Here is a 25,657-nt window from a genome sequence, read left to right on the forward strand (position 1 = left end):
TATTTGAATGCTTGGTCAGCAGGGAGTAGTACTACTACAAAGAATTAAGAGGTATGGCCCCATTGAAGGAAGTGTGTCATTAGAGGTAGATTTTGGGGTTTCAGAAGCCCAAATCAGTCCCTGTATCTCTCTCTCCCTCTTGCCTACAGATCCAGATAAAGAACTCTCAGCTACTTTTCCAGCACCATGTCTGCCTGCATGATGCCATGCTTCCCACCATGTTAATAATAGACTAAAGCTTTTGAAACTTTAAGCAAGCCCCAATTAAATGCTTTTTTATGAGCTGTTGCACTCATGGTGTTTCTTCACAGGAACAGCACATTGACTAAGACAAACATTATCTATCTTATAGCTCATGCTAGTATCAGGTTTATCTTAGTATAGAATGGTTGATAAAGATGTTTCTGATCACATGGTAATAATAATGTGATGAACTGCTCTCTTTAAGCTAAAGCCTGTGCTAAGTCTGAATCTGGGCAAGAATAAAATTTGTGATTCCATGGTCCATTATTTCCTTACCTGGCAGTGTTGTACTTCATCAGCCAGAACATGGATAACTGATTGTGGCCCACCTTTCACACCAAACAAGTCTAATTCATCTAGTGCTTCCAGGGCTGCCTGTAAGAAGCAATGGAAGAAAGGGCAACGTCAGTGGCAGAACACATATTTAGTATGTGTAATGCCCAGGGTTCAAACCCCAGAACCAAAAGAAAAGAAAAATCAAGAATGATACATATATTTTCTTCTTAGTATCTTATCAATGTTACATGATGTTGCCTTTGATTATATTTAATGGAACAGAAAATAAAATAACATTATTTATTCCTAGGAGCTTATGAATTTTACTTTGTCTCACATACTGCCCAAGGGAAAATTAAAATTGAGTTCACATCACTATCCAGTCAAGTAGTGTGCTTTAAAAGAGTAATTTGAACATAGTCTATGGATTTATAGGGAATCATTATTTCAGCAGGGAAGCTCCAACTAAGATACTAGCACATAAGAAATGCTAAACAGCCAAGAAGTGGTGGCACATGCCTTTAGTTCCAGTACTTGAGAAGCAGAGGCAGGCAGATCTCTGTGAGTTCGAGGCCAGTCTGGTCTACAGAGTGAGTTCCAGAAAGTCAGGATTGTTACACAGAGAAACTGTCTCAAAAATAAAAACAAAAAACAACAAAAATGCTAAACACTGACATAGTCAGACCCTATCAAAAAATTGAGAAACAAATGAGTACATGTTAAAAGTTGTATGGCTACAAGATAATATATGAATTATTAGGCACTGACTCATAGCTGAGTTTCCATAGAGAGGCAAATGTCCTAAAAAGATACTATATTTAACTTTTAAACAAATGCTATTAGTTGGTAATGCAAAGGAAAAGTTTTCATGTTTTTTTTTAAAAATATACACTGTGTTTTCATAGATTGTAGTGATTCTCCATAGTAACAGATCTGCAAAGTTATTCCTCATGTCTACCTAAATCTTTGAACCCCTTGATCATTTAAATTCTTCCCCTTCCATTTATCCTAGTCATCATCACTAGGCTCTACTTTGAGAGGTTGATTTTTTAGTTTTAAATATAAGTAAAATCATGCTTTAAGAAAATTGCCAAGTGTGGGGGCATGTGCATATCTGAGACAGAAGGGCTGGAAATCTGAGGCTGTCCTGAATTATATTGTGAGATTCTGTCTCATGATGTGGGATTCCCCTCTGTATGCTATGAATATGTCTTATTACCACTGGTTAATAAAGAAGCTGCTTAGGCCTATGGCAGGGCAGAATAGAGCTAGGCAGGAAAACTAAACTGAATGCAGGGAGAAAGAAGGCAGTGTCAGGCAGACGCCATGTAGCTGCTGAAGGAGAAAGATGTTGGAACCTTACTGGTAAGCCACAGCCTAAAGGCAACACATAGATTAACAGAAATGGGTCAATTTAAGATGTAAAAGCTAGCTAGGAATATGCCTGAACCATTGACCAAACTTTGTTGTAATTAATATAGTTTCTGTGTGATTATTTGGGTCTGGGTGGCTGGAAAACAAAAGCTGTCTCTGATTACAGTCTCAAAAGAATTTTTAGAAATTATTAATTTCTTGCTTTTCTATATGTGTTTCTGATGACAAAAGTAAAACATACTTTAATTTTTGAAAGAACATTTATTTTGTGTACACTGGTGAGGCATGCTCATAGAATTCCTTATTCTACCATGTGGGTTCTGGGAATTGAACTTAGGTCATCAGGACTGGTGGCAAGCACCTCTACCTGCTAAGCCAACCCATCAGCCTATTAATATTTCTTTTAATAATACTATATGAGCATATATGTGTGTATGATGTGTATGTGTGAGTTCAGGTTTGTGTGTGCCATGGTGCATGTGTGAAGGACAGAAAATGACTTGGAGAATGAGTTGTCTTTACTTTTACATGGGTTCTGATATTAAACTCAGGTGGCTAAGCTTGCATGGCAAGCACTTTACCCATGGAGCTATCCATTAGCCTACTGTTAATGTTATTGATGTTTTCTATTAGTTTTCTCCTTTGGTATCTTGCTTTTAAAATGTTTTTTTCTTGATTGAAAAAATTTTTGACTTTTTTGATATTTTTGAGACATAGTCTCATGTAGCCAAGGCTTGTCTCAGATACACATAAAGTCCGGGCTGACCATGAACTCTGATTCTCCTGCCTCTGCCATTTGAAGTAATAGGATTATTAGCATGTACCACTGATCTTAGCTGTACCTTTTTATAATTAATATAGAATATAAGTTTTTCTTTGTTATAGAAACTATTTTGGTATAATATTGTCTCATATGATTGTAATAAAATAAATTTGGTTATTTACTAATTGCTGTAAACCTAGGCTATCTTCCATTTTGTTGTTGTAGAAATAACACTTTGATAAATATCTCTTGCCAAATTGCAAATATTTCGAGGTCCTGGTTGGTATTTCTAACAATATCTAGCACACAGAATAGCAGGCTTATTGTTCAGCTAACAAATAATTATTTGTTTTCATTTTGAAATATTTAAGCATTAATTTCTTGAAGTAGAAGCACTATGCCAAAGGGTACGGAAAATTTTGAGATGCAATGTTAAATATATATACATATATATGTATATATAATTTACCAATATAAATTATACTAGCAGTACATAACAGTACTCTTCTTAATACAAAATATCTTAATTTTCTACTTTGAGTTTAAAGGTATGTTTCTGCATTCACTTGCTTTAAACTTCCAATAAGGTTAGATATTATCTCAAGTATTTATTGGTTATCTCTATTTCCTCAATTATGAGGCCAGCCTGACCTTGTCTTGGGAGCACGAAGTATTTCTGGGTGATTTCCCTGGAAAAATAACACCTAAACTGAGAGACCTAAGGATAAGTAGAAGTTGAGCAAGCACCAAAAACTCATTAACAGAATGGGAAAGAATAGCAAAACTACAGTAGATTAAGCTACTGGGCAACACCTTAGTGATCAAAGACAGAATCGATGGTAATGGGACAAATTTATATCGTGCATTTTTTTTTTTTTTTTTTTTTTTTTTGGTTTTTCGAGACAGGGTTTCTCTGTGGCTTTGGAGCCTGTCCTGGAACTCGCTCTGTAGACCAGGCTGGCCTTGAACTCACAGAGATCCGCCTGCCTCTTCCTCCTGAGTGCTGGGATTAAAGGCGTGCGCCACCACCGCCCGGCTAACATGCATTTTCTGATGACAGATGATGGATAGCAGTGCCTTTGTGATGGTCTTCCTAAAAACACATAACCTGAATCATGAAGAAGTACCACACAAAATAAAAGTATTGGTTTGGAATACATAGAATAACCAGTTTAGAGCTGGGTAGCAAAGAGTCAAGGGCCATGGAGCTGTGTGGGAAGCATGGAGTGGGGTTGCACACATGTAATTCTTGGAAGGCAAAGGCAGAAGGATCAGTTCGAGATTACCTTTAGCAGTATAATGACTTTATGGCCATCCTGGTCTATGAGATATTACCGCAAACAAACAAAAAGTGAAGTATTAGAGGTGGTAGTACACATCAATAGTAGAGTGTATAGGCAGAAGACTCCAACCCTAAGACCAAACTAAGCCAATCAATCAAACAAAAACTAGTCTGTATTTTTCAAAAATGCAGGGTCAGCAAAGTCAAGACTATTAAGTATTGTGCTAGACTGGTGGAGCTAAAAACTGTTACAACAAAATGTAACTTGTTAGCCTGGTCTGGATACTGTGTTGCAAGGATTTTTAAATTATAAATGACACTGGGATAATTTTAAAACCTGAATGTGTTCTGTGTTATGTATAATCACTTAGTTCTTGATTTTGGTCAAACCATGGTTACAAGAGTATGAGAAAGTTCACAATGAAGTGTTGAGTAGCAGTAGTTCACTGTGCCTGCAGTTTGTGCATTTTCAATTAGCTCAGAAAAGTGTATGTACCTGTGTGGGCATTTAAGTGTACATATGTATATGTGTATAACCAGGAAGAGGGAAAGATAAACAAATATTAGTAAACCTTGCATGAATGATACATAGACTTTCTTCCATGATATTCTTGAAACTTTACTTTAAAATGATTTCAAAATAAAAAGGAAGGAGCAACAGATGGAACTCAGCAGAACACTTGCCTAGAACTTACTAGGACCTTATTTTGGGTTTGCTGTCTCACAATTGTTTGCTGTTAAATTATTTATATAATTGTTTCTGTTTGTCTTGTATTTCTAATATATTTGTTCTTTTTAAATTGAAATATATTCCAGACCACATTTTATTCATTATATTTGTGTCAAAAGTCTCTTATGACCCATTTGTTCTCTTTATTCCATGTAATAGTTTTTGCTTTGAATTATATTTCATTTCTTTTGGTTTTTAGACTTTATTTTGCCTAACTTAGTTTTAAACTTTCAGTATCATTATGAAATAACACAGCATATATTGTATTTACTTCTTTTTAAAAATCAATCCACATCTTTCCTAAACATTTAGTAGGAGTGATTGAGCAATGCACATTCATCATAATAATGTCTGAACTTACTCCTGTTATCCTATTTTATAAATTCTTCCTGTTTCTAGAGAAAATAAGAGCTAGTAGAATGAAAAGACATAGCCAAGTGGAAAGGTGACAGTGATATGGGAGACAGAGAAGAGTAAAAGGGGATGGAGGATTCAGAGTTTGCTATCTGATACCAAGCTTGGTGGACTGGACTATGCAGGGACAAAGAGATTCTCTTAGTTTATTCAATGGCAAAAATAGTGAATATCGTTTTAAATTTGTTGTCCTTGTAGGATATATAAACAGAGATGTGCCACAAAAGCCATATGGTATCAAATCTGGAACTCACAAAAAGCTTTTGATACTATTTATTCATAGTTTCATGGAGGAATTTGAATTTTGTCTGCGGTTTAAAGAACAGTGTGATAGGTCTGCATGTACACTAAAGTTTTATCTGTGACAAAGGTAAACCAGACTCCACTGACTAAATTTGGTAAAAATAAGAAATATAATGTACCTTGGCCATTCCAACAGAACTCGCATTCAATTCTGAGATGCCTTGGTTGGTCTTGTCTCCACGTTCCCATATCCCAAAGTCCTGGTATAAAATAATCAAGATATAACTTGAAAATCATAACCACTAAACATTTACTAGATATATAATCCTTAAATAAAAAACCATAAATAGGAGCAAATTTACACACACACACACACACACCTCAACATTGGCTATTAAGGAATTCACGGTGACTTAAATTGGGGTCTCTGAGAAGTTGGGTGTTGACTAGGGTTTCTGTCCCACCAGATCCAACATTCGTTTAGGCCCAAATAAATACACAGAGGTCTACATTAATTATAAACTGGTTGGCCTAGTAGCTCAGGCTTCTTATTAACTATTATATCTTATATTAGCCCATTATTCTTGTCTGTGTTAGCCACGTGGCTTAATACCTTTTTCGGTGAGGCAGTCATATCTTGTTTACTGTGTCTGGCTTCCTCTGTGTCTTGGTGACAACTGCAGATTGAAACTTCCCTCTTCCCATAATTCTCATTGCCCTGCCTCTACTTCCTGCCTGGTCGCCCTGCCGATACTTCCTGCTTGGCTACTGTTCAATCAGCGTTTATTTAAAATATAAAAAGTGACAGGGTACAGAACATTGTCCCACAGCAGTTGGGGGGGGGGGTCTCTTCAACACTTAATCAGAAAGTCTGAGAAACAGAACTCAAATAATCTAGAAACACTTCTCAATTTTTCCCCAAAGGAGAGTCCCATAAAATCTAGCACATGGAAGCTAAACAGTAGCTGGTATTTACATGGAAGCTAAACAGTAGCTGGTATTTTATGTCAAACACACAATCTAATCTTACTCTCTTGGTACTAAAAGAATATGCAATAAATGCATAATCTTCCTTAATCCTTATATTTTACAGATGATGAAACTGAATTACAAAAAGACGATAAGTAACTCACCCAAAATCCTACAGTTGGTGAGTGACAAAACCAAGAGATGATTCCAAAGAATTTCACTCCAAAATCTACTCCTAGACATAACTGTACACATCCCATTGGTAATTTAAAAATATTTAAAATTAATTTTAAAATATTTTATTTTGAAATAACTTCAGAATTAGACAGAAATTACAAAAAATAGCACAGAGTCCCCTAATACCTTTCATTTAGTCTTGCCTAATGTTACTATTTGGACATAACCACAGTACAATTGTTAAAGTTAAGAACTCAATCAACTAATTGAGCTAACTATGGACTTCACATGCCTATATCTCTCAGGAGTTGGGATTACAAGCACATACAACCATGTCTGACTACTAGTAACTGCCTTTTATACTTTCCAATATTCTGTCATTCCTGCCATGCCTCCTTAATGACTTCCAATCAATAGTGGTTTCTTAAATCTGTCCCTTGTGACCTTGACACTAAGTAAAAACTAGTAAAAGTCATGTAAAGCATATAGTTAGGTTAGTGCTGGCTCTTTCCATTTTATTTTTCCTTTTTTAATTAATAAATACTTTGAGAAACAGTTCAAGACCATACAACTATCACCAGGTGGGATTGTTAATGGTTGCAATCCTAAAATGAGACCCTGTCTCAGAAAAAAACAAGTTAAAGATCATGCAAATAGCCTGCTTCTCCTTAAATGACCACTGACTTCTTCAGCATCCCCCAAATGCTTCTAGAAATGATGCTGTGCTGTTTTGATGATAACTTTGATTTATTTTCCTTATTACTTTTACAGTCATCAATTGTAATCCTTCTCCAAAGAAAACAGTTCATTATTCCTTGCTTTTTTCATTTGTTTATTTATTGGTGTGTGTGCACATGTGTGTGCATTCATTTTACAGCACATGTGTGGCAGTCAGAGAACAGCTCTCTGGAATTGGTTTTCTTCTTCTACCTTTAGATGTGTTACAGGGATTGAACACAAGTTATCAGACTTGTATAGCAAGCACTTTGTCATCTTTCCAGCCCTTTATTCAGTTATTAATATTAGTATATCTTTATGGATATTTAGACTTTTGCTGGTTTATAACGGACTACTATCACTATTTTGTTGCTTACATTTTAAATTGTTCAGGTAGGTTCCTAGGCCTTTTATTTATATGTGTCTTGTGCACTTTTGACATTTCCTATTCCTCACTGAGCACTTCTGTAGTGTTTGGCTTCAATCTCATCGACAAAAATGTACACACTCTTAATCCCAGCACTCAGGAGGCAAAGGCAAGCAGACCTCTGAGCCTGATGTCAGCCTAATCTATAAAATGAGTTACAGGACAGTCAGGGCTACATAGAGATACCCTGTTTCAAAAAAGAACCAAAAATGTATTAAATACATCAAGCCAAAAAATGTGACAAGTTTAGAGAAAGAGATGATCATGTAGATACAGGAGGCATTTAGAATGCCAAACAGACAAGACCAGAAAAGAAAACTTTCTATATTATATTATAGTTAAAATATTAAGTATACAGAACAAAGAAAGAATACTGAAAGCTCTAAGAGTAAAGTACCAAAGCACATATAAAGACAAACCCATTAGAGTAATAGATTTTACGACAGAAATTGCAAAAGTCACAATGACATGGAATGACACATTTCAAGTTCTAAAAGACAATAATCACTAATATGTATTATATCTAGCACAAGTTAAACTTACAGGATAAAGAAAAACTTTCCATGATAAACACAAAGTAATTTACAACTGCTAAAACAGCATTACAGAAGTCTTAAGGAATCCCATACACTGAAGAAAAAGATTACAACCATGAGGCCTCAGGAAAGATTATATACTAGAAGAGTGAATAAGCAAATAAGCATTAGGAAAGTACAAAAAAGACAGGAATTAATACACATCTTTCTGATGTGGGATTCCCCTCTGTATGTTGGGAATATGTTTTATTACCATTAGTTTGATGTGGGAGTGTCATATATCAATCTGTTGAGGCTAGAACTAATGGGCCAAGCAGTGTTTAAATGAATACAATTTGTGTGTTGTTATTTCAGGGCATAAGCTAGCCAGGTGGCCAGGAGCCGGGCAGCAGGAACACAGCCCGCAGCTCCTTCAACATTAGTTAAAAAAGAAGCTGCTTCGGCCTATGGCAGAGCAGAATAAAGCTAGAAATGAAATCCGAACAGAGATATATAGAGAAACTAGGTGGAGTCAAGGAGATGCCATTGTAGCTGCTGAAGGAGACAGACACTGGAAACTTACTGGTAGGCCAAAGCCTCGTGGTGATATATTGATTAATAGAAATGGGTTAATTTAAGATGTAAGAGTTAGTTAAGAAGAAGCCTGAGCTAATAGGCTAAACAGGACTGTAATTAATATAGTTTCTGTGTGATTATTTGGGTCTGGGCAGCTGGAATAAACAAGTAGTCTCCACTTACAAATGGTACCAATGTGGGGCAAAAAGTTCCACATAAAACCTAAGAAAGTTTAAGAAAGGCTTTTAGACCCCCCCCCCAAAAAAACAGGAGTCAATTGGAGCTTCGTGGTAGCTGCATTTTTTTAGATAGGCTGGCTACAAGCAGAGGTGTGGCTCCTTTAAGAAAAGGCTTCCTGATACATTAGCAGCAAAGACTTCATAGTTTTTGCTGACAGCACATGGAGCACATGGCTCCGGCTCTTTTGAGAGTTCCTGCTATGGAGAACTTAAATGGGGTTTGTGAGCAGTGTGTTACAAATTGCTTAAATACCTGCTGTCTTCCTGGAGTTGGGGCAGTGAGCATGGTTAGCAGAGTAGGCAGTGAACATACCTCCACCATGATGGATGGGGTGGAGCCAACAGACAGAACCATGGAGCTGGTCTTAGCCATGCCTGCTTAGCATTTTAAAAAAAAAGGTGCTTTTTGTCAGAAAAGGATTTCAGATACACAATTGGACAGACCTCTAAATGAGACACAGTGTGTTTAAAAATGTACATAGACTTGAGAGGGAGGAAAAAGAGTATAGACAGTTATAAAACAGTAAAAGTAGTATGAGTATAGACAGCCAGAGATTAATAAATTAACAATTAAAAGTAATAGAGTAAAAAAAGGCATGTAAAGATGGAAAATACACAAAGAGTCTGGGTTATGTATATTATTGTGCTTTCTTTGAATTTTCTGACTGTGAAGGAGCTAAGTACAGAGAGACATTTCATTGTACGGGCTGCTAAGCTAAACCACCATATATATTTTACAAGTATCTTTACTTCAAAATTTGGGTTTAAGGATTCTTTGATTTAGAAAAGAGGTTCTCTTTTGTTTCCACAGAAGATGAGAACCTGTGGATTCCTTCTGGGCTATCGTGGTTTGATGGAACAAGAGCCCCCAAAAGTCTTCATGAACCCTAAAAATACTTCACCCAACAAACAGCAGGAAGCAGTTTGGAGAAAACAATGCCCAAATTCTTAAAATGATTGCTTATAAATATGTGTTGTCATTTAAAGGGGGTTGATTATAAGTGGTTAAATGGTCACAGTTAATCTCTTTCTAACAAGGCGGGGGAGATATGATATAAAGATGAATACTTTGCATTAGTACAAATTTAAGGTCATTTATCATACTATGTATATGTATATCTGTTCTTGTTTAAGGTATTGTGTTTGTATAGCTCTTTTTAAATTGTAATGTATAAATAAGAAATACAGATTAATAGTCATCTATAATAATCAAACTTTTAGTCATGTTAGTTAGATTTTCTAGATATACAGAGATATATTTCAGTTAGATAATCTTCAGTACTTCAAAGACCTACAGAATACGGCATTCAAAACGTTTTAAGAACTTAAGACTTAGCTGGGTGGTGATGGCGCACGCCTTTAATCCCAGCACTCGGGAGGCAGAGGCAGGTGGATCTCTGTGAGTTCGAGGCCAGCCTGGTCTACAAGAGCTGGTTCCAGGACAGGAACCAAAAGCTACAGAGAAACCCTGTCTCGAAAAATCCAAAAAAAAAAAAAAAAAAAAAAAAAAACTTAAGACTTTTCTCAACAGTGAGACATGTCTGCTTCTGGCAGTACCATTTTCTTCAGAGAGGTTGATGGGCATTGAAGAAACTCATGGAATTTGCCTTCAATGTGACAACGCTGGCAAGAAACTGCTCTTGCCTGAACTGCTTGAGAGTATGCTGTATAAACTGGACATGTAGGACCCACAGAAAAATGATTGCTGAACTGGCCTAAAAAAGGTTAGACAGTCCTTCAGGGCTCCTGCTTCATGAAAGAATCTGCCAGACATTCTGCAGAACACAGAAGAAAGTGTCTGACAAACTGCCAATATAGGTGAAACAATCTTTCAAATTTCTTGCTTCATGGAAAAATCTGCCAGATACTATGAGCCTGTAAAAAAAGAACTTTGGGTGACTGTCCAGGCAGCAAGATGTCTCTGTCATTTCTAGAACTTTGGAAATTGCTACAGTACACTTCCTGTTTACTTAGATATTATATTGTTCTGGGGTCTTTGATGGAGTTGAAGATAGAGTTTTCCTTAGTTATAATAAAAGAAAAATTAGACATGAAACTTTAGACTCACAAAGAAATATTATAACTATAATTATTGCTTGATAACTGTTTTGTTATATGTAATTTTACTATGTTAAAGTTAAAACCTTCCTTTTTATTTACGCAGAAAAGGGGAGATTATGTGGGATTCCCCTCTGTATGCTGGGAATATGTTTTATTTATTTTTATTTTTGGGGGGATATGTTTTATTACCATTGGTTAATAAAGAATTTGCTTTGGCCTATGGCAGAGCAGAATAAAGCTAGTCAGGAAATCCAAATATAACTATATAACTATAACTATAACTATATATATATATATATATATACATACATACATACATACATACATACAGAGAGGGGGGGATAGGTGGAGTCAAGGAGACACCATGTAGCTGCTGAAGGAGACAGATGCCAGAACCTTACTAGTAGACCACAGCCTCGTGTGATACATTGATTAATAAAAAGCTTGAGCTAACAGGCTAAGCAGTATTGTAATTAATATAGTTTCTGTGTGATTATTCAGGTCTGGGTGGCTTGAAACAAATGAGAAGTCTCTGTTTACATCTTTCAATAAATCTTTATGCTACAGTCTCAATGGCTTATGGCTATATGAATCTTTTCAGTAAATAATCAGAGATCCCAAATAAATAAGTTAATGATGAAATCTCAAAGTCTTGTACAAGAAAAAAAATCAAAATTCAATAGACGTGAACAATAAAAAATCATGGAAGAAAATAATAAAGATGGGAGAAGAAATAAAATGGAAACAAAACATTACAAATAACCAAGAGAACAGACATTTTATTTAAAAAAGATAAGCATAGCCTCTTTGTCATTTGTATGTAGGAGGGCTACTGATTTTTTTCTGAGTTAATCTTATATCCAGCCATTTTGCTGAAGGTCTTTGTAAGCTATATGAGTTTCCTGGTAGAATTTTTGGGATTGCTTATGTATACTCTAATATCATTTGCAAATACTGATTCTTTAACTTCTTCAATTCCAATTTGTATCCCCTTGAAACTCCCTGGAACCTATGAGGGTGACCCTAGCAAAGGCTTCTAGTAAGGGGGGGTATGAGGCCTGAACCAGCTATTGCCTGTAACCAGGCAAGGCTTCCAGTGGTGGGACTGGGACATATTCACAGACAGCATACATCACCTCCCACATCACTGCTCCTTTTTTTTTTTTGTCTAAATAACAGAGTCAGAGCTGTTTGTACTGGCGAACCAGGAAGCCACCATTTTTTAAAGAAATCTTGCAGGTTTTACTGCTAAAACTGAGTCAGAAAACCTCTTAAAGGAGCCACGGCTCTGCTTTCTACCAGCAAACTGCGCAAGAAGCTGCATTAAACTCTTGGGTTTTTTTTTTTTTTGTGTGTGTGTGTGTGTCTAGAATTCCTTTCCAAGCTCTGCTAGGTTTTTAAGTGGATTTAGTTGGCCACGTTGGTGCCAATTTATTGTTGGGGGAGGCCACTTGTTTGTTTTCCAGCTGCCCAGACTCCCAAAACAATCACACAGAAATTATAATATGTGCAAGACTGTTTGCCCAATAGCTTAAGTGTATTTCTGGATAACTCTTATATCTTAAATTAACCCATTCTATTCATCTATTTATTGCCACGTAGCTGTGGCAGAAAAGGGGAAATGGTGTGGAAAGTCCTTCTGTATCTGTGATGCTTTTATTGGTTAAAGGATAAAGTTGTTTTGGCCAGTGGCTTAACAGAATAGAGCTAGGTGGGAAAACTAACCTGAATGCTGGAAGAAATAAGGCGGAGTTGAAGAGAAGCCATGTAGCCCCACCGGACACAGAAGCCAGACAGAACTTTACCCAATAAGCTATAGCTATATGGTGATACATAGATTAATGGAGATGGGTTAGTTTAGGATATAAGAGCTAGCTAGCAATACACCTAAGTGATGGGCCAAACAGTGTTTTAATTAATACAGATTTCTGTGTGATTATTTTGGGAGTCTAGGTGTCTAGAAAATTAATGAGCAGGTTTTGCCTAACAACAAGGAGGTGTAAGATAAAAGAGAAGGTCACATGGAAGTATGTAGATTAATATAAATGGGTTAATTTAAAATGTATGAGTTAGCTAGAAACAAGCTTGAGCTACTGGCTGAGCATTTATAATTAATATTAAGCCTCTTTGTGGTTACTGAAGAGCAGGTTGATGGGACAGAAAAGTTCAACTATGCCATAGGAATCAAGGATACCACAAGAACACAGCCCACATAATCAGTTAACTAACCAGGGGATCATAGGTACACACAGAAACTGAACCAGCAATCGTGGAGCCTGAATAAATCATCTGCATCAGGCCATCTGCATACATACTGTGGTTCTTTAGCTTGGGGTTTATCTTGGACTCCTAAAAATGGCAGTTGGGTGATGTGGGAGTGTCATATATCAATCTGTTGATTTCATTGGTTAAGCAATAAAGAAACTGCTTGGCCCTCATAGGTTAAAATATAGGTGGGAGGAGTAAACAGAACAGAATGCTGGGAGGAAGAGGAAGTGAGCTCAGACTGGACAGCTCTCCTCTCGACAGCTCTCCTCTCGGGAGCAGACGTCTCAGAGAGATGCCATGCTCCGCTCTCCCAGGCAGACGCGATTGATGAAGCTCCAACCCAGGATGGACGTAGGCTAGAATCTTCCCGGTAAGACCGGTGCTCACAGATTATTAGAGATGGGTTGATCGGGATATCAGAATTAGCCAGTAAGGGCTAGAGCTAAAGGGCCAAGCAGTGTTTAAATGAATACAATTTATGTGTTGTTATTTTGGGGCATAAGCTAGCCAGGCTGCTGGGGTGCTGGGGACACAGCCCCGCCGCTCCTATTACTACAGTTGGGGGTGTCTATGACTCTTTTGCCTGCTCTGGGACCTATTTCCTCCTACTGGGTTGCCTCATCAAGTCTTGATATGACTTATGCCTTATTTCATCTTGTTATGCTGAGTTCAGTTGATATCTATTAAACTTCTAATAAGTATAATGCTTTTTAGGTATATTTATGCTTTTGTATGGGTTCATTCTTATATGTTGAACAATATTACCTTTCATGGACATACTATAATTTGTTTACTCATTTACCTATTTACGGACATTTAGATTATTTGAGGTTTAGGAGATTATGAACAGAATAAAAATTTCCTATTAGCCTAAAGGAAAAACGTATTTCTGAAGTGTCTAACACAACATTTTATGCAGGAAAATATTATAGATGATGACTTAATATGAACCTACTTCATATGGTATTTTAAAAGGAAAACACTTTTGTGTAATAGATTCTAAATCAATATACCAACAATAAACACATAAATAAGTTTTATATACAGCCAAGTGGCCTATAACATCACTCAGTAATCATGCTTTCTTCTTAATATTTCAATTAAAATAAGTCCATAAGTGTCTGGGGATATAGACAGATCAGTTGGAAGAATCCTTGCCTAAGGCTCAAATCCTAGCACCACATAAAACTGGTCATAGTAGCTCAAACACACTCAGGCAGCAGAGGCAGAAGAATCATAAGTTTAAGATCACCTTCATGTAGTGAGTTCAGGACCAGCCTGGACTAGAGATGCTCTGATTAAATATATTAAATTAAAATATATAATATATTTATATATAAAATATATAATAAAATGACTACAATTTAGTCTTAGATTGCCAAGTACACACCATAGAATATGGAATTTGAAAAAAATGAAAGCACCACATCTGGACCCTCTTCATCTCTAACACATTGGTAAGAGGGCAAGCAGGGGAATGTGGATCTTAGTAAAGAAATTGAAAGTGCTTTTGTAAGGAGCCCATTATAAGAGGAAATGGGTTATTCAGTATATTAAAAATAAAAACCATTCTTTAAGTTCATTCTAAAATAAATACTTACAGCAGTTTTATATGCAGCTTCAATGTAAAACACAAGGTTCTGTATAAAATTGACTTCATCTAGGCTGTGGATGATATGCAATCCTAAGGAAAAAAGATAAAGAGTTGGCCAGTTATCACTTCAGGGCCTCAGAAGTGGAGGTGAATTAGTGGACTCAGCTTAAATCAACTTCACTTCAATTGACTTGTTCCTACCTGTCCAGCATAACTGGCTTATATTGTTCTTCCCCATATGTTTACAAACATTTTTACTGAGATAGTCTATCGTACAGCTCATTGATACCAAGTATATAGTATAATAGTCTTTTATTGTGTGTACAGTATATATCTATCACTACAATCAAATTTGGGATATGTTCATCACCAAAAAAGTAATTATTTACTCACTAGACATTCATATAAATACAAGTGTATCATCTGCAGGCTTTATGTCAGTGTTTGTTGACCACAGTATTTTGAAGCTCCCTTTGTGTTGTAAGATGCATCAGTACTTTCTTTATTGCAAAAAATATTCAATTGTGTTGATGTACCACCTCTTACTTGTGATAGACATTGGGTTGTTTTTACATTTTAGCTATCATAAATACTGCTGCTATAAATATTCATGTATACACCTTTTATGTGTGAACCTGTTGCCATTTTTCTTGAAGATCTACCCACTTAGGAGAGAAACTGCTAGAGTATATGGCAACTCTATATTTAAGTTTCTGCAGCATTACTAGACTCATCTCCAAAGTGGTTGTATAATTTTTATTATAAATTTTCAATTACATTTGTGTGTGTGCATGCCATAGTACACAGGGAGGTCAGAGGACAATTTGAGGGAAGTTTCTTCTCAAAATCCCATATGGGTCTAGGGATTGCATTCAGGTTGTCAGGCTTAGTACCAAGCACTTTTATCTGCTGAGACATCTCATTTGCCCCTATTTTACACTTCTCAGAGCAGTGGATGAAGGTTCCAATTTCTCCATATCTTCAGCAACACTTTTTATCTGTTTTGATTACTGTTATTCTGGAGTGGTTGAAGTGGTTCTTAGAGTTATTTAGGTCCACATTTCTCTACTGATTGATGATGAACAGCATCTGTTCACATACTTAGTGTTTATTTATACATATTATTTAAAAAAATCAATTCAAATCCTCTAGCCACTTTTAAATTTTTTTGAGCTTTTATTTATGTGTTGAGTGTCTTTGCCTGCATTTATGTCTGTGTACTATATGTATACTGTGTCCATAGGGTCCAGAGGAAGGTGTCAGATTGGCTGAAACTAAAGTTAGAGATGGTTGTTAGCTACCATATGGGTGCTAAGAATTGAATTCAGGTCCTCAGGAAGAGCAACAAGTGCTATTAAATACTGATTCATCTTTCCAGTCAACTCCAGCCATTTTAAAGGAGGCTATTAGTTTTTTCTTTTCTCTTTCTCATTTGTTTTGAGATAGGGTCTTCATATAGCCTCAAACATGAGACCCCCATATTTTTATCTTCCAACTACTAGGTTTAGAAGCATGTACTACCCCACCACATCTGACTTTATTATGTTGTTATTTTTCTAAATAACAAGTTGTGGTAATTCTTTATACTAGATACAAATTGTTTATATATGATTTACAAATACTTTATTTTATATCTATAGGTTGCTTTTACACACACACGACAGAAATACATACATGCGTAATACATATATACATACATACATACATACATATGAGAGAGAGAGCAAGCAGCATTTTAATGGGGTTTCATGGGTTAGCAGCGAATTTGCTAATATTTGAGGATGACCCTCAACTCTGGATCCTCCTACATACACTTCCCAAGTGCAAGGATCACAAATGGACATCATATTGTACATAGATTATCTTTTACTTTCTTGAATGGGTCCTTGGAAACATAAATGTTAATTTTGGTAAATACCAATTAATACTTTTTCTTTAGCTGTTTATGCTTTTGGTATTATATCCAAGAGAACTTTCCCTCCTATTTTATTTTTCTTCCTTCCTTCTCTTCTCTTTTTCTTTTTTTTGAGAAAAGATCCTCATATATCCTAATAATCATATTGAACTCACTGTACAGTTGAGCCTAGCCTTGAACTCCCAATCCTCTTGTCTCCATCTCGCAAGTGTGGGGATTACAGTTGTGCTCTACCACCTACACCCTCTATGTTCCCTCTCAGCCTTGTCTCTCTTTCCCTCTTCCCCCTTTCTTTCTCAGACAGGGCCTTGCTATGTATTCCAGGTAGCCTCTAATTCATAATCCTTCTACCTCTGCCTCCTATTTTCTTGCTGCCTTATGTCTAAATTTTTAGGTTAAAAACTGGGTATTCCAGACCCAAAAAGATGAACATGGGATGTACTCACTCATAATTGGTTTCTAGCCATAAATAAAGGTCAGTGAGTCTATAATTTGATATCCTAAAGAAGCTAAATAAGAAGGTGAACCCAAAGAAAAACATATAGCTATCCTCCTGGGTAGGGGAAGTAGACAAGATTGCCAGGCAAAAAATCGGGATCTTAAGGGTGGGTGGGAGGGGGGTAAGGGGAGATGGGGAGAGAAAAGTGAGAAGGGTAGGATGGGGAGAACTTGGGGCAATGGGATGATTGGGATAAAGAAAGGTTGGATAGGGGAGCAGGGAAGCACATATCTTAATTAAGGGAGCCATCTTAGGGTTGGGAAGAGACTTGGACATAGAGGGGCTTCCAGGTGCCCAACGCGAGGTCCCCAGTTAGTTCCTGGGGCAGCTGAAGATAGGGAACCTGAAATGATCCTATCCTATAGCCATACTGATGAATATTTTGCATATCACCATAGAACCTTCATCTGGCGATGGATGGAGATAAAGACAGGGACCCACACTGGAGCACTGGACTGAGCTCCCAAAGTCCCAATGAGGAACAGAAGGAGGGAGAACATGAGCAAGGAAGTCAGGACCAAGAGGGGTGCACCCACCCACGGAGACAGTGGGGCTGATCTACTGGGAGCTCACCAAGGCCAGCTGGACTGTGACTGAAAAAGCAGGGGATAAAACCGGACTCTCTGAATATGGCGGACAATGAGGGCTGCTGAGAAGCCAAGGACAATGGCACTGGGTTTTGATCCTACTACATGTTCTGGCTTTGTGGGAGCCTAGCCAGTTTGGATGTTCACCTTCCTAGACCAGGACGGAGGCGGGAGGACTTTGGACTTTCCACAGGGCAGGGAACTCTGACTGCTCTTCAGACTTGAGAGGGAGGGGGAGAGGAGTAGGGGGAGGGGGAGAAGAGTGGGGGGACGGGGAGAGGAGTGGGGGGAGGGGGGGAGGAGTGGGAGGTTGGGAGGAGGCGGAAATTTTTTTTTCTCAATAAAAAAACTGGGTATTGTTATAGAGTGTGTTTATAGATCCTGATACCCTCCTCTCTGGGGATTGTTTTTGTTTATTTAGGGATTTGACTAAACTATTTCAGTAAAATCTATTTCCCCATGGCATGTAGCATCTGGTAATCCTCAGAAGATACAGCCTTGGCAACATGCATTGTCACACTTAGAAGACAATGTTGCTACTGGGAAGAGGAGCTAGTTAACTATCTTTTTCAAAGATCTGGTAAACATCTTGCTCTGTTGGTATAAAGCTAATCCCCCACCGACTTCAACTGACCATTCTATTGTTTTGTAGAATCCCCAAACATAAACTGCTCCATTGTTTTAAACAATTAAACTCAGGCCCTTTCTGGTACAATCTTTAAGTCAAGTCTATGATACTTGTTCTAACACCTAGAAGCACTCCTTAGTGTTCTTTGGATTTGTTAAAGTTCTAGCTAATCTGTCTTTTAGTTTCTTGCTGTTACTGAACAATTAATTTCATCTTAATTATTTAGACATGTTTTTCAGAAGACTTACTTTGATGTGTGTGGGTTTTGCCAGCATGGGTGCACAATATGCATGTAGTGCCTGTGGAGGCCAGGAGAAGGCATCGAATCTCCTCGAATTGGAGTTACAGATGGGTGTGAGCCATCACGTAGGTGCTAAGAATTGAGTCAGATCCTCTGGAAGAAGGGAGCTCAGACTGGACAGCTCTCCTCTCGGGAGCAGACGTCTCAGAGAGATGCCATTCTCCGCTCTCCCAGGCAGACGCGATTGATGAAGCTCCGACCCAGGATGGACGTAGGCTAGAATCTTCCCGGTAAGACCGGTGCTCACAGATTATTAGAGATGGGTTGATCGGGATATCAGAATTAGCCAGTAAGGGCTAGAGCTAAAGGGCCAAGCAGTGTTTAAATGAATACAATTTATGTGTTGTTATTTTGGGGCATAAGCTAGCCAGGCTGCTGGGGTGCTGGGGACGCAGCCCCGCCGCTCCTATTACTACAGTTGGGGGTGTCTATGACTCTTTTGCCTGCTCTGGGACCTATTTCCTCCTACTGGGTTGCCTCATCAAGTCTTGATATGACTTATGCCTTATTTCATCTTGTTATGCTGAGTTCAGTTGATATCTATTAAACTTCTAATAAGTATAATGCTTTTTAGGTATATTTATGCTTTTGTATGGGTTCATTCTTATATGTTGAACAATATTACCTTTCATGGACATACTATAATTTGTTTACTCATTTACCTATTTACGGACATTTAGATTATTTGAGGTTTAGGAGATTATGAACAGAATAAAAATTTCCTATTAGCCTAAAGGAAAAACGTATTTCTGAAGTGTCTAACACAACATTTTATGCAGGAAAATATTATAGATGATGACTTAATATGAACCTACTTCATATGGTATTTTAAAAGGAAAACACTTTTGTGTAATAGATTCTAAATCAATATACCAACAATAAACACATAAATAAGTTTTATATACAGCCAAGTGGCCTATAACATCACTCAGTAATCATGCTTTCTTCTTAATATTTCAATTAAAATAAGTCCATAAGTGTCTGGGGATATAGACAGATCAGTTGGAAGAATCCTTGCTTAACTGCTGAGTTGTCTGTCTAGCCCTTCATCTTAATTACTAAGAAACAAAATCTGCATTGAAGTCTCCTAAACTTTCTTAAAAAAGTTAATTTTCTTAAGAAGAGCTAAAGGGCTTTGCTTTTACAGTTTGTTTCTATCCTCCATGAGCATTTCTGTGCCAGTGCTCCAGCATTGATGGTAAGCACAACAGTCCATTTCCTTTGCAATGGCACTTCTGTTTTCCATACTAAGCTCTGGACAGGAGTTGTAGCTTCTGATCATCCCAGCTTGCATATTCCAGTGTAGGATGGTTGACCCGATCAAGAGGTAGGTGACCTAGTATCTTACTCTGCTCTTCTAAGGTAGATCCTACTTCACTAGTGTCTGGGGGTATAGAGGACCCCAAAGCTGTACTTGCCTGAACTAGGGCTTCTGCAATACAGAGCTTGGGAGAATGATAAATGATGCCAGCCTATTTTCTGAAGGAGAATTAGGTACCTTAAATTAAACTAGAGCAACTGTAAATTGTGACCCCTTTGGGAAAACTCTAGCTCCAAAAATATTTACATTACAATTCATAATAGTAGCAGAATTACAGTTATGAAGTAGCAATAAAAATAATTTTATGGTTGGGTATTAAAGGGTCACAGCATTAGGCAAGTTGAAAACTACTGTTCTATAGCTTAGGAGAGAGGAGGCCTTGTGTTCTGGCTATAGCCATCTCAGTCAGTGCTTCTATTTTCCTGGGTTGGGATAGGAAAGGGATTGAGAACAGATACCACAGTATCTCACTGTTCTAAATAATTACATTTCCTAGAGTGTTTCTCAGCTTACTGTATGTCTTTTGGGAAATTGCCAATGGCTTCAAAGGGTTGGACTGTTCTTAAATTTTCAGCATTTTTGGCTGTTTTGCTGGAGTCTATGGAGCTCTTCATGCTATTGTTCTATAAGCTGCAATCAAATTCTATCTAAATCTATCTTCAAGAATTCAAAATACTGCAAATACTCTATTAAGATTTTCATATTCTTTTCACCAATTATATCTAACAGAATTCCTTTTTAATTTCAATTTAAATGCATTACTCAAAATTGGTATCATTTCTTGTCAAAGTATTTCACTAACCTTTTTACTAGTCCTCCATCTTAATTTTGTTCCTTATCCAATATACCTCATCCAATCTATCTTCTTGGTAGTAGAATGAACCACCTTAAAGTCCCCTGATTATCTACATTGAATGGTTCTCTATGGATTGCAGACTATAATTTCAAACTATTTAGCATGCTATACAAGTCCTCAAATAGCTAGTCCTAATCTTCTAGCTAGAAATCTACCCTTACCTTGATGACAAGTTTCTTTCAAACTTCTGTACTATATACTTATTATTAGTCCCTTCCCCTTCTGAAATGTAAATTTTGATTTATTAAAACTTTTTTCTCAAAGACTTAATCAAATAATATCTACTTTATTACAAGCACTTATCAAGGTCAGCTAATTGAATTGAAAATTAAGTTAGGAGTCAATAAACATTTGTTTAATGAATATATCTCATGAAGCTTTTTAATGTATCTCTCTTTCTATCTGGGAGAATCACATTTAGAACCATATTTAGTGCCTGCTTTGTTTTTTTTTTAAAGCTAGGCAGTGATAGAGAACACCTTTAATACCAGCACTCAGGAGGCAGAGGCAAGTGGATCTCTGAGTTTGAGGTCAGCTGGGTCTACAGAGAAAATTCCAGTACAGCCAGGGCTACACAGAGAAACTCTGTCTCAAAAAAAACCCACAAACCCCCAAAATACTGAAACAACAAAATAAACAGCTTCCAGAGTTGGCATTAAAATATCATCCAAAATGAAATTATAACTACCATTCTATTTAAAGAAATAGAACAAAATTATATTTATTCTGGAAGAAAGTTCTCATCTAAAAGAAGACTAGTTGGATAGTTAATTTATAGTTTCACAGAAAGGTTATTCAGACTCCAGGCCATGTGTTCTAGAAGAAAAATTAAAGAGTTTATCACCAAACACGTATTTGAAAAGAGAGAAGACTATTCTGAGGGGATTCACATTTTGGGTGCCTTTAGTACTGAGGAACTGGCCAAACAGGAAGACAAAGAAATTGAAATATCAAAAATACAGCGTTCAGGACTAAGCAAAAGGCTCAGCTGTAAAAGTACCCACTTTGCAATGATAAAGATTTGAGTCGTGATCTCCGGCAACCACGTAAAAGCTGGGAATGTCATGTACATCTGTAACTCTAGCTCTGGGGAAGGTGAGAGGGAGGCAGAGTCCCAGTGCTCACTGGTTATTCACTAGCTTTGGGTTCAGTGAGAGACCCTGTTTCAAAAGATAAAATGAAAAGCAATGGTAGAAGACACCTTGATATCAACTTCTGACCTCCACACACACAGGCAGACCCATGAACATGCACTTCTAGCCACATATGAACACACACACTACAGATACACACACAAGCATGGCACTAGCTCAATATGATGGAACACACCTATAATCTCATCTAATTGAGAGTCTGATAAAGGAAGATTATAAGTTTGAGTCTAGACTGGGCAACTTAGTGAAACTCTTTCTCTCAAAAAAATTTTAAAAGCTAGGATTTTAGCTTAGTGGCAGAGTGCTTCCCTAGCATGTGTGAGTCCCTCTGTCGAAACCCCAGCACCACAGTTAAAACACACACACACACACACACGGTACTGTGAATACATTAACTTATTCAGAATGCTGGAAATGTTCTTATTAAGTTTAGGAACTGGATATACTAGGATTACTTCCATTTTTAGTTTTACATCTATAAAGGAAACTATATTGTTTGTTTGTTTTGAGACAGGATCTCACTATATAGCTTTGACTGGCCTAGAAGTTGTTATATAGACCAGGGCTGGCCTGGAACTTACAACAATCCTTGGCATCTGCCTTCTAAGTGTTAGAATTATATACAAATGTGAGCTACTATATTACTTATAATTTTCTTCTACATATCAAACATTAAAATATAATTACAAATTATTTAAATAGAATATTGTTTAACAAAACATATATATTTAGATTCAAATCATACTCACAATGAGTATACAAAGTAGATGTTTCTATAGTTACACTAATCACAGGCATATTACTATAGTATGAAAATAAGAAAAAAACCTTCAACCTTCCCACCTATATCCTGGCATCTGAGAATTAATAAATAATAAAAATGCCTGTCTAAAGATCTAGTCAAGAATTTCATGTGCCTGTTTTTATAGAGTATTAATTAGATTCTCAATACAAATTTGTTTCTCAATAAAATAATATATTGCCTAGACCTCAAAAAACTTTTCTAGCTGTATAAAACTCACAAAATTCCATTATTTATAAGGTACTTATTTGAGTACTATAAAGAGATATTTTATTTTCTGGCCAATACCTACAGAGAAGCCAAAAGAACCAGAGCAGATGCTCCAAGCCCAGGGGCATGCAGTAATTCTCTCCTTGTACTGACCTGAGGCAGTCATTTGTGCTAGAAAGAGCAGGTACACAGAAGTAGCATCCAACTGCAGGTGTCCCCACTGGTCATCACCCACCACTGTGGCACAAGTTTTGGTGTTGTACTTGGCATGGAGGCTATCCTTAGTACTCTGACTATACTTGAAGGACTCTACTTTATCCACCTGAAGAGAAAAGAGCATAAGAAGGCTAGTTAGAAAGTCAGCCCATACGCTATGTATCTGTAGTGCTATGGCATATAGCACTGAACTCCACCTTCCCTAAGCATAACCCTGAGTGAATATTTAAGGTACATACTTATCTGTTTTCTGCTACACCATGTGCTACTTTTAATAAAAAACAACAAATGGTCAAAACAGCTATTTCCTGTCCATTGCCTTTCTTCTATGCTTTTCAAATGGTTGCTTTGTCATAATGTAGAGAAACTGGAAGTTCAAATGTATTAACACTTTAGTAAGATAACCCAGTGTTACACATTTGTTCCTGAAATTAAAGTAGAAATCTACAGATACATTGAAAGAGGATATTTTTATTTTATGTGTGTACATGGTAGTTTGTAAGTATGGATACCCCCAAAGGCCAGAAGAGGGCATGAAATTCCTTGGAGCTGAAGATACAGGCAGTTGTGAGCCGCCCAACATGGATGTTGGGAACCAAACTCAAACTCAGGTCCTCTGCAAGAGGTGCTCTTTGTTCAGGTCCTCTGCAAGAGCAATATGTGCTCTTAACCACTGAGCCATCTCTCTAAGTTTTGAAGATGCCATGAGAAGAGTTAATGAGAACCATACAGTCTCAGAGAAATAGTATTATAGAAAGCTGAAATAACAAATTAGAAGAAAACCATTGGGAGCTGGGGTATAAGTTTAGTGATAATGTGTTCTGAGGATGCATAAGGCCCTGGGTTCAATTTGTAACACACACACACACACACACACACACACACACACACACACACACACACGGGGCAGGGGGAGCCTTGTGAGTGAGCGAGCGGGGTGGGGTGGGGGAGTGCAAAAGTCCAGACAGGAAACCTTGGGTATAAGGCAATAGTTCTTGACCTAATTCCTGAAATGTAGTTGTTATTATTTATGCCTCTGATGTATAATAACCAGGACATCTTAAATATGTTCATTAAATTTGTGACTATACATACTCAATAAGATAGAAAGTATACATATCTGAAATACAAATGAAGCAGAAAAGACAGAGAGAAAAATGATATATGTGAACAAACTAGTAAAAAGATATATACAACAATTAATTGTATATATATTGAAAAGTCATTTGTAGATAAGTTTAGAAGTTGAGCATTGATTTCTTTCTACTTTCACAAAGTTAAGTCAGATTAAATATGTACATGTTTTAAGATCCTAGAATAAAGGTTTATTACTAAAAATGTTTGTGTGGAGAAAATGTCATAAACTCAAAACATAACTGTAAAAATATTTGCAATGTATGTGACAAATGATTAATATCCTTAATGTACAAGAACTCAGTAGGAGAAAAACAAATAAGCTGTCAACAAAAGGAGGTAAAGCTCTAGCAAGTAATTCACCAGTAAGGGACTGCAGATTTCCAATTCACATACAAAAGAATATTCAGCTACACTCAATGTCAGGGAATGCCAATTACTTCAAGTTCAAGATCCTTTGTCTCCAATTATAAAATTAAAAATACTTTGATTTTTTCTAATTACATTTTACATCATCAAATCTCATCTGGTGGAAACACTAAATTCAAATCAATATAGGGGTATGTATACGCTTTATTCCATTTACAGTAAAAGGAATGACTTCCTATCAAGAAATGTTTTTATATTGTAGAGTATTCTTCTCTTTCCACTGAATATATGAGAAATTATATGATACATGTACTTTGCTATCTTTTAAAAATCTAAAAATTTATTACTAAAACTGATCTGGACCTAAGAGTTTAAACAGTTCTAAACAATTATTTGTAAAAGGAGGAAAAATCCTGGAAGGGAATATTCCCATTGTAATAGGGTGGTGTAAGTCTCTGTGACATCCCCACCCGAGAGTTCCAAACTTTCTAAAATTAGAGTGTACTATTTGTGAATCTGAAAAAAGGCTATAGGCATTATTGGGAAGTTGTTAGGATACTGTCTTGTTATGCGTTGTTACCATTGCCATACCTGTCTGATCATGCAGTGCAGCAGTCCCCTCATTAACTTCACTACACTCTGCAGAAATAAATGGAAACAAGGCTGTTATAAACATACTGAGCTACAAGAACACTGACTCAGCAACTTCAGTCGGTACATGACCTTTGGAGAACAAGTAACCCTATCCTGGGTTCTAGTTACATGGCATTTACTTTATAGGTACACAGAACAGATTG

At 36.9% G+C, this 25,657-nt stretch overlaps 1 protein-coding gene across 1 annotated transcript in view; it reads right to left on the reverse strand.

Annotated features, from left to right (window-relative positions):
* The window catches only part of LOC121445686 (phosphorylase b kinase regulatory subunit alpha, skeletal muscle isoform-like), a gene marked incomplete at its 3' end in the record, with an annotated part of 72,693 nt that overhangs the window by 35,544 nt on the left and 11,492 nt on the right, over positions 1-25,657 (reverse strand). The window contains exons 3-7 of the mRNA XM_041647835.1: positions 25,452-25,499; positions 23,295-23,463; positions 14,876-14,958; positions 5,505-5,585; positions 520-618 (exon numbers count right to left, since the gene is read on the reverse strand). Coding sequence (XP_041503769.1) covers positions 520-618; positions 5,505-5,585; positions 14,876-14,958; positions 23,295-23,463; positions 25,452-25,499 — 480 coding nt within the window. The remainder of the gene's footprint in view (positions 1-519; positions 619-5,504; positions 5,586-14,875; positions 14,959-23,294; positions 23,464-25,451; positions 25,500-25,657) is intronic.

Source organism: Microtus oregoni, unplaced genomic scaffold (assembly GCF_018167655.1).
Source record: "Microtus oregoni isolate MIOR12 unplaced genomic scaffold, Mior012 000273F_ref0000170, whole genome shotgun sequence".
In the NCBI taxonomy this organism is placed as follows: domain Eukaryota; kingdom Metazoa; phylum Chordata; class Mammalia; order Rodentia; family Cricetidae; genus Microtus; species Microtus oregoni.